This window comes from Aedes albopictus, chromosome 2 (genome assembly GCF_035046485.1).
Source record: "Aedes albopictus strain Foshan chromosome 2, AalbF5, whole genome shotgun sequence".
Classification (NCBI taxonomy): Eukaryota; Metazoa; Arthropoda; class Insecta; order Diptera; family Culicidae; genus Aedes; species Aedes albopictus.
The window spans coordinates 4,875,264-4,883,887 of record NC_085137.1 but is presented as its reverse complement, the minus strand read 5'-3'; the positions used below and the strand labels follow the sequence as shown (position 1 = coordinate 4,883,887).

At 41.3% G+C, this 8,624-nt stretch overlaps 2 protein-coding genes across 4 annotated transcripts; one reads left to right on the top strand and one right to left on the bottom strand.

Moving 5' to 3' along the window:
• Nucleotides 1-1,465: 1,465 nt before the first annotated feature.
• Nucleotides 1,466-2,716, bottom strand: LOC134287354 (ubiquitin thioesterase otubain-like). The gene is made up of 2 exons (XM_062849040.1): nucleotides 2,374-2,716; nucleotides 1,466-2,310 (listed from the first exon to the last, which is right to left on the bottom strand). Exons 1-2 carry the CDS (start codon nucleotides 2,494-2,496, stop codon nucleotides 1,585-1,587), a joined length of 849 nt encoding a protein of 282 aa, XP_062705024.1. The 5' UTR covers nucleotides 2,497-2,716; the 3' UTR covers nucleotides 1,466-1,584.
• A 4,492-nt stretch (nucleotides 2,717-7,208) lies between these two features.
• On the top strand, nucleotides 7,209-8,412 carry LOC109411702 (large ribosomal subunit protein uL6). Of its 3 annotated transcripts, none has more exons than XM_019685275.3 (3): nucleotides 7,209-7,303; nucleotides 7,676-7,927; nucleotides 7,993-8,412. In XM_019685275.3, the coding sequence occupies exons 2-3, from the start codon at nucleotides 7,687-7,689 to the stop codon at nucleotides 8,322-8,324; spliced, it is 573 nt and encodes a 190-aa protein (XP_019540820.1). In that variant the 5' UTR covers nucleotides 7,209-7,303; nucleotides 7,676-7,686; the 3' UTR covers nucleotides 8,325-8,412. The 3 variants fall into 3 exon arrangements, with proteins under 3 accessions (XP_019540820.1, XP_019540821.1, XP_019540822.1); XM_019685276.3 differs by having other exon boundaries at nucleotides 7,289-7,303; nucleotides 7,681-7,927; XM_019685277.3 differs by lacking the exon at nucleotides 7,209-7,303 and adding an exon at nucleotides 7,322-7,341.
• Nucleotides 8,413-8,624: the final 212 nt, after the last annotated feature.

Below are 8,624 nucleotides of genomic sequence, written 5' to 3'. Positions count from 1 at the left end.
TTCATTTTAACGGACTGGAACTTTAAGTTCCCTTCGCTTAAATTTGTCCATTTCTTTTTGGACCAGTCAAATGGCCTAGAAACATTGTTCCCTTCATTTGACTCTCTAAATGGCCTATAGAACTCATGTTCCCTCTCCCTTCATTTAGAGTCTCTTAATTGCCTCATCTGTGTGGGCTTTCAGATAAATGGCCTGGAATCTATGTTCCCTACATTTATCTCCCTAAATGGCCTGGATTTTAAAGTCCCTTCATTTAGGTACTTTTACACATTACTTGCAAAATACTATTTCACAAGTTTTAGTCAATCATGAAATCGCCGATAAGAATCGTGAAAACGAAACTCTACCAAAATAAAATAACGATGTTCGTTACCGTGGTCCTAATTTGCTTCATAGAATTCATAATTGATCCAATGGAGACTACGCAGGCACAAATTTTCCTCCGCAGCTCTTGTCGAGGTCAAGTTTTTCATTTTCTTTTTTTTTTCACTGAGATTTCCCACTTTTCTATGTTTCATTCAGCATCTTCCACTAAGTCTTCAATTAGCCTTCAAATGATCCGGCAAGTGCGATCCCATCCTCGTCGCCATTGTAGAAGTTCCAAATGCACGTCTAAATGCAATGACAGTTTGGGAAAGAATGCTCAATCATTTGCCTTGCTCAAGCATGGCCTACTCCAATATAAAAGCTAGTCTACTACACTGAACACATGTTCAGGAGTGATCATTGTTGAGTCATGGGAAGATGATGTTTTGCTTTGGGTGCTGCAACTCACCATCTCTAGGATGGCGCTTATAGGAAGGCATATGGCTGGCAAACGACAGCTCTCGAGTTCTAATCCGGATTCAGGTAGGTAATTTAATATGTAATTTCATAATAGGTGTTCTCAACATGAGAGCAAATAATTACTCTCGTGAGAGTTCAACATTTTTGCATTTTATTTATTTTCAGTCATTTTTGCTGAAGCTTAATAAAAGCTTTCCTGTATATTTGTTAAATGCTTTAAACAACAAAAACTCAAGTTGGTGCACAACATGATGCTTTATAACCTCTCCAAATTTGTGTGAACAAAACCCGAACATAGGTTGTACGTGAAAATAATTCAAATGTTATTCAACATTATGCTGAATTAATTCGTTAATGGTGCCTGTTCAATGAGTGATTGTTAGTTGGGGTATTTGATCATTTTATGGCTTTATCGCTCATTTTCAACTCAGAGTGTAAGGGAGTAGAGATCGAAGTGGAATGATAGATTTGCGAACAAGTGTGAAAATTTATAGAAGGTGAAATTAAGCATGAAGGCTATGTATTGAACGAATACATCGAATGTGTGAAACTTCTATCATAAGCCCTAAACTGAAACAGATCGGCTTGGTTGGTAGTTCATAACCATTTGAAGAACGCTGACGTCCCCCAAACATTCACCATTGGTATCGGTACGGATATAATGAATCTGACGTTTAAATACTTTCTCATTTTATTTATTTAAATTCTAATTGAATGAGAGGATATATTAGCGATTAAGATCTCCAAATACGAATAGAGTGGGTTTGTCTGAAAGTTACAATCCTGGAAATTCATTGTCTACTGTACCTCGTTGTTGGGGTACAGAATGTCATAGTGTCCCGGACGGTACAGCAGAAACACATTCGGCTTGCAACCGTCGGGAAATTCGTGAGCAATCACCTGGTTTCCATCGCCTCGGTCCATGTACTCAACGCGGACACCCGCCTCCAGAGCGGAACAAATGGCGATGATGTGAATGTGATCCGACTCCTTGTACATGGGTTCCACCTCCTGGCGACAGAACTCCTGGATCGTGTAATTTCCGTCGATAAAGTTCTGGTAGAAATCAGCTCTTTCCTGCAAATGGCTGGAAGTTATCAAGCGCAGATAGACCACAACGTAATCCGAGTAGCCCTGCTCGTTAAAAAGCTTATGCAGCTCAACCAACGCTGCGGCCGTATTGTTGTCACCATCGGGTTTTACTTTGTTAATGACCTCCATGAAGGTCTCATAGAAATCTTCAATGGTAAACCTGGGAAATCCAGCTTCCGTCAGTCTTTCTCGAGATTTGGCTGCGTACTCATAGAACCGAGTAAATTCGTCCTTGTTGCGGACCAAGTACTCCAAATAAGCATAGGCGAATGCCCGGAAAAAGCAATTGCCATCGGGGCGGGTACGCCGGATCGCTCGATACTTGGATGCCAGATCCTTCACCTTGGCAATGTAGACGGCATCGTCCAGATATTCCGAATTCAAGCTGTTGATGGCTTGAGACTCGCTCACCAAGGGATTCGAATAAGCTATCTAAAAGTGAAAACAAACAATTAAAGCACTCCAGCATATCCCATACTCATCCCTCCTTGCTACCTCTTGTTCGATTTCCCTTTGTTGTTTGATGATAAGTTCGTCCTGGTTTTCCTCCTGGGGCTGCTTCTGATTGCTGCTTGCGCTGCTGCTGCTCGTCGTATCGGCGCTATCCGAGGTGCTCATCTTTCTGTTCCGGAATGTGTACCTACCTGTTTTACACGCCCGCACGCACCGGCCAATCCGTTTGAAGCCCAAAAATCACTCTCAAAATCTGAATTGTTTTGTAAGTTGGATAACTTTTTTCCTGGTCAAGCTCTCTTCTTCAACAAGCCGACATTTTTTGCACTTTGCATCTGCTGCTGCACCAAACCGCATATACAGTCGCGTCAAATCCGATGTTTGGCAACCGCAAACGCTGACAAACTGTTTTTTTGTGGGCAAAGTGTCAAATTGAGCTACTGATGAAGGGGATAAGACATAAAAGGTAGCTCATTTTTTTTGGGAAAAGCAATTCTGGAGCTCGATTTGAATAGGTCGTATGTACATTTGTCGATATAAAATTCGATCAGTTTATTTTAGTTATTGTAGCAATATGAAAGATATTTTAGAGACTTTTAATAATGGAACGGAAAGCCTGTTTTGTGATGATTCTGCTGTATGTATCAACTTTGTTGTTCAATTTCAACGGTTTTTGCTATAAGCGAATACAACTGATCGAATTATTATTAATCGACAAAAGCACATACGAACTTTTGAAATCGAGCTCCAGAATTGGGTTTTTAAATTTAGAAAAATTCAATGATTTTTAATATTTTTAAATGAAAGAGCACTTTTTTCTGAGCCACTATGATTTTTTTCAGATTTTTAGAACTTTATTTTGATACCTAAAACCAATTTCAAAGAGATTTTTTCAAATCACCTTTTGACAGCTGGGGAACTGCTTGACAGCCGAATTGACAACTCCGCCCCGTACAAAATCTGACGAGGGGTGATTCATCAAATTCAAATCGCTCCCATGCAAACTTCAAATCGATTTTTAAGTAGATCGCGGACACCAAAATTCATGAAAATTTAGATTTCAGCTCAGTTTGCCATGCAGATTTAAAATATATAATTATGTCAACACCGTCGGTGCAAACGAGTTGCCGTTTACTGAGACGTTGGGCTTCAGCGTGCCGAAGCTTTCTCTCCGGAAGATCACGGTGACGCGAGCGTCACAAAAGCTGACCAGCTTTGATGCATCGTAAATTCAATCTGTTTAAATATATCTATCGGTTGTTAAAACAGGAAAAAAATTAAAATACGTTACCTTAAAAAACTGCAATAATCCGACCGAGACACTTAAAATATCGACCGTTAACTCGGTCAGCGTCAAGAGTCGTTCTTCTTGCTCCTCCATTTTTTCTGTTACTGAGATGTTTTGCATTATCAATCGATACCGTCTACCCCCGTTGGTTTGAACGACACCTCATGCAAACCAACGGGGTTCATTTTTTAATTTGAACTTCTAGTAACCCTGTGAGCATTGAAAAACACACTGATGGTGACCCTTTTTGCAGTTTTGTTTTGATTCTGCGTTCCGTTTCACCCCGTTCCATGAGCAGAATGACGTTTGAACCATTTGTAGTTTGAACGATGTGCAGATTAGAGGGGGTCAAATTAAAAAGTGTTCAGATTAGATGAGGTCAAACCAACGGGGGTAGACGGTACACTCAAAATTTAAATTCAGTTAATATAGGATGTAAGCACAGACAAACAGACGTAACACTACGAACATTTTTCGATTCAAATCATAGTCCCGGAAACCTGTTCGCCTAATACTAAAAGGACTGAGTTTGGCCGACCATGAACTAGGTGGCGGTAGTGGGCAAACGTCAAACTCGAACAAAAACGATGCGAGCGCCACGGGTGGGCAGTTGACCAACTATCAAATCTTTAAATAGACCGTTAATTCGGTGTACGATGGGAAATATCAGAGTGTTACGTCTGTTTGTCTGTGATGTAAGTGTACCAGTTATAGATTTCATAACTGTATATATCGACACTGATTTTTCATTTGGGCCTAACTGACATTTTAGAGTTCTCTTCATCGATCCTCTCTTTGTGTTATCACAAAATGTGTATTGAGCTTTCCAAAGATTTTTTGGTTGAAATACGAAGAAGACAACTACATGTTGCTATAGAAACAAAAAGAATAATCTCGCGCTCAGTATCATACGGGCGTATCTACAATGATCGATTTCTCTTCATCGATTTTCTCTTCGGCTCATAACTTGGCTTGCAAATCATTTTTGGTTGTTTTTGTTGTTTTAGATGCTAGTCCTAGTCGTCCTTCACCGAAATACACCGAGAGATCATCCGAATATTGGTCGTATTTTCAGGAATAACCCGAAGAGAAAATCGACGAAGAGAAATCGATCATTGTAGATACGCCTGTATGATACTAAACGCGAGTAATGATTTTGTTTGTTTTGATCAAGTTATTAGCGAAAGAGAGAGTCGACGAAGAGAAATCGATCAAGTCAGTTAGGCCCTTATGAAAAATCATTGTCGATATAAAAAATCTGGAGCTCGATTTGAATTGGTCGTATGTGCTTTCGTCGATATAAAATTCGATCAGTTGGATTCGCTTCTTATAGCGGAAACTGTTGAAATTTAACAAAATTAATACATACAACCGATTCCTTACAAAACAGGCTTTCGGTTTTATCATTAAAAGTCACCGCAATATCATCCATATTGCTACTACAGTAGACGTTCGATAAGTGCAACATGTTTACGTTTCACTTACCGAATGAAATTCGATAACTGCAACAACTGACAGACGTCACATAACTGTCAGTTGATGCAGAATGCAACGAATGTGCATACGAAAAACATCGCATTGCAACAAAAGTGCAAGCGAAAAACATCGCATGGCTTTTGACATTTCATTTTGACGGATAGCGGTGCGATAACTGCAAATTTGTTGCACTTAGCGGACTTGCAGCTAAAAAGCATTGCAGTTAAAGCGTTTGCACCGAGCGAACGTCTACTGTATTACTAAAATAAACTGATCGAATTTTATATCGACGAAAGCACATACGACCTATTCAAATCGAGCTCCAGAAATATGTGCATCACAATGATATTCAATGCAAACACCACAGACAAACAGACGTAACACTCTGATAATTCTCATCGTACACCGATTTAACGGTCTTTTTCAAAATTTGATAGTTGGCCAACTGCCCTACCGTGGCGCTCGCATAGTTTTTGTTCGAGTTTGACGTTTACTCACTACCGCCACCTAGTTGGTGGTCGGCCAAACTTAGTCCTTTTAGCATTGGGCGAATATGTTTCTGTGACTATGATTTGAATCAAAAAATGTTCGAAGTGTTACGTCTGTTTGTCTGTGCAAACACTTTACAATCTAAATGCGGCACATAAAATCAATTCGATAAAAAAGTAACGATGGGAAATGAGTAGTGAGACGTCTGCTTGTCTGTGATGATGATATTGGCAGTGATGGAAAACAGTGAGGAATGCAGCTTAAGTCTGGAACACATAGCGTCCGTTCCGTCGAGGTTTGCGTTTTTCTGACAGTTTTCCCATGGGAAATGTGTCAAACTACTGTCACGCACACGCAAACGTATGCATTGTGTGGGGCACTTTAGTGGATACAAACGCAAAGCCACAGACAAACAGACGTAACACTCTGATATTTTGCATCGTACACCGATTTAACGGTATATTTGAAAATTTGATAGTTGGCCAACTGACCACCCGTGGCGCTCGCATCGTTTTTGCTCGAGTTTGACGTTTGCCCACTACCGCCACCTAGTTGATGGTCGGCCAAACTCAGTCCTTTTAGCATTGGGCGAACATGTTTCCGTGACTATGATTTGATTCGAAAAATGTTCGAAGTGTTACGTCTGTTTGTCTGTGCAAAGCTATCCTACTCGTGAACAACAGAAGCCAGAATATATTCGCATTTCCTTCACTCGCGAGCTAACGGAGCGGGTTGCACTCGTGATTGATTCGCGAAGCAGCTCTGAACATTGTTCAATTTTGTGAAAAAACGAATTTACACGGCCGACAGATTAACTTTTCAGGAACAATAAAGCACAAAACACTACTATCTGATGGATAATTACTTGTTTTGCTATTAAAATCGCACTAAAATATAATTCCCGCATCTCCACTTGTTCTTCGCGAATAAAAATTCATGAGTGTTTTTGTTTTTGTTTTGCTTCATACTCGTGAAGCAAGCGGGTGCGAATAAACTCACACACGGCTTACTCTCGGCACCGTGAGTAAACCGTTTGTTGCTTTAACACTCGCGAGTTGATTCACGATGAGAGTGTTTCCATCTCTGGATATTGGTTTTCACGGGTTATTGGACGCTACCTCCTGTCAAAATTCGGCTCGTAAAATGGACTATTCAAAGTTTTTACTTTTCCATTCACGACTACGAAATTGAAAGAGATTCCAACTCTGTCGTGAAACAAAGCAAAAAATATTTTTCCCTCTCGTGTTATTTTTCTCACCTTCACGCGCATTCAACAACTCTAGATTGAGTTTAAATAAGGGCGAAACTAACATGAGAGAGTTCTCTTCATCGACTCTCTCTTCTGCAAATTAAAGTGACAAGATGCAAATTCAATCGAACTTTTTTACACTTAGACGCTAGATTGCATCACAACCCAGCGATTTATGACCAAATAGTTCAACAATACTTGAATCTTGTCACTTTAATTTAAAGAAGAGAGAGTCGATGAAGAGAACTCTCTCATGTTACTTTCGCCCTTATTTAAACTCAATCTAGAACTTCGTAGTCGTGAATCACCATTTGCAACTGCCATTTCAAACCGCTGTGCAAATTTGAGCAACAGCCTCATTCCTATCCCCGCGCAGCGGAAACAGAAGCGCCGCGTCGAATCGCACCGCTCGATGACATTTCGGTGGACTGCGATTTGACAGGTTCTTTTCCGGTTTGATTCTCAAGCGTGTAAGTCGTACTTTTCGCGAATAAAGTGCTTTATTTATGTAAAATCGAGTTTTTGCCTGTGAATTTTCGATCGAAACGAGTGAAAACATTCTTGTGCCTTCGCCGGTAATTGGGTTTGTGGTGAAAATGTTTCGAATAGTTGGAATAATTCGTGAAAACCGAACGTCAACAACAGTCGGTCAGCGATCGGTTGTGTAGAAGATTGCCCCGTCAAACAATCCGATTGACGTTCGCGGTTCGGCATCTTTGGTTATGTTGTGAAAGAATTCGGAACATTTTTGTACCCAGACTACCGGCGGAAGCGCAGACTCGTTTACGGTTGAGCGACTCGAGCGGTTGTGTTGAGTGACGGTTTTGTGTTTTTGTTTCCAGATTAGACCACAATGAGAACGATCAACTCAAATCAGACGGTCACCATCCCGAAGGGCGTTTCGGCCAAGGTCCATGCCCGTGTTGTAACGGTGTACGGACCCCGCGGAAAGCTGTCCAAAAGCTTCCGCCACTTGGCCATGGATATCTACAAGGTGTCCAAGAAGAAGCTGATGGTCGAGAAGTGGTTCGGAGCGAAGAAGGAAATCGCCGCCGTTCGCACTGTCTGCTCGCACATCGAAAACATGATCAAGGGTAAGCGTTGATTGACTGATTTACATGCAGGGCAGGTATAAACATTACGGATCATTTTCTTTCAGGTGTCACCAAGGGATTCCAATACAAGATGCGCGCCGTACATGCTCATTTCCCCATCAACTGTGTCATCAGTGAGAACAACAGCCTGGTGGAAATCCGTAATTTCCTCGGCGAGAAGCACATCCGTCGCGTCCGGATGCAGCCGGGAGTCACCGTTGTGAACTCGGCCAAGCAAAAGGACGAACTAATCCTGGAGGGTAACGACATCGAAGCCGTTTCCCTGTCCGCCGCGCTGATCCAGCAGTCGACCACCGTCCGAAACAAGGATATCCGTAAGTTCTTGGACGGTCTGTACGTGTCGGAGAAGACCACTGTGGTGCAGGATGAGGAATAAGGAGTTGCGCGCGTAAATAATGTTTTTCTTGTAATAAGGATATGAGGAGGAGCACAGTGGAAGAAAATGAAGGTTCGAAAGATGAAAACAGTGAGTCCTTATTGCAGAAAAGAAATCATTTGCGCACAACCTAGCGTTCGGGGTTTTCCACCACTGATTGAGTGAAAACGAATAACTGAAACTGTGAAATTTTAGTGAGTTCGCCTATTGAACATATCAGAATCAAGTATGGTTTATCGTCAGGAAGAACGTTTGGAAATTGACGAGTGCTACAAGTCAGAAATAATCTTCCTTGGGTCG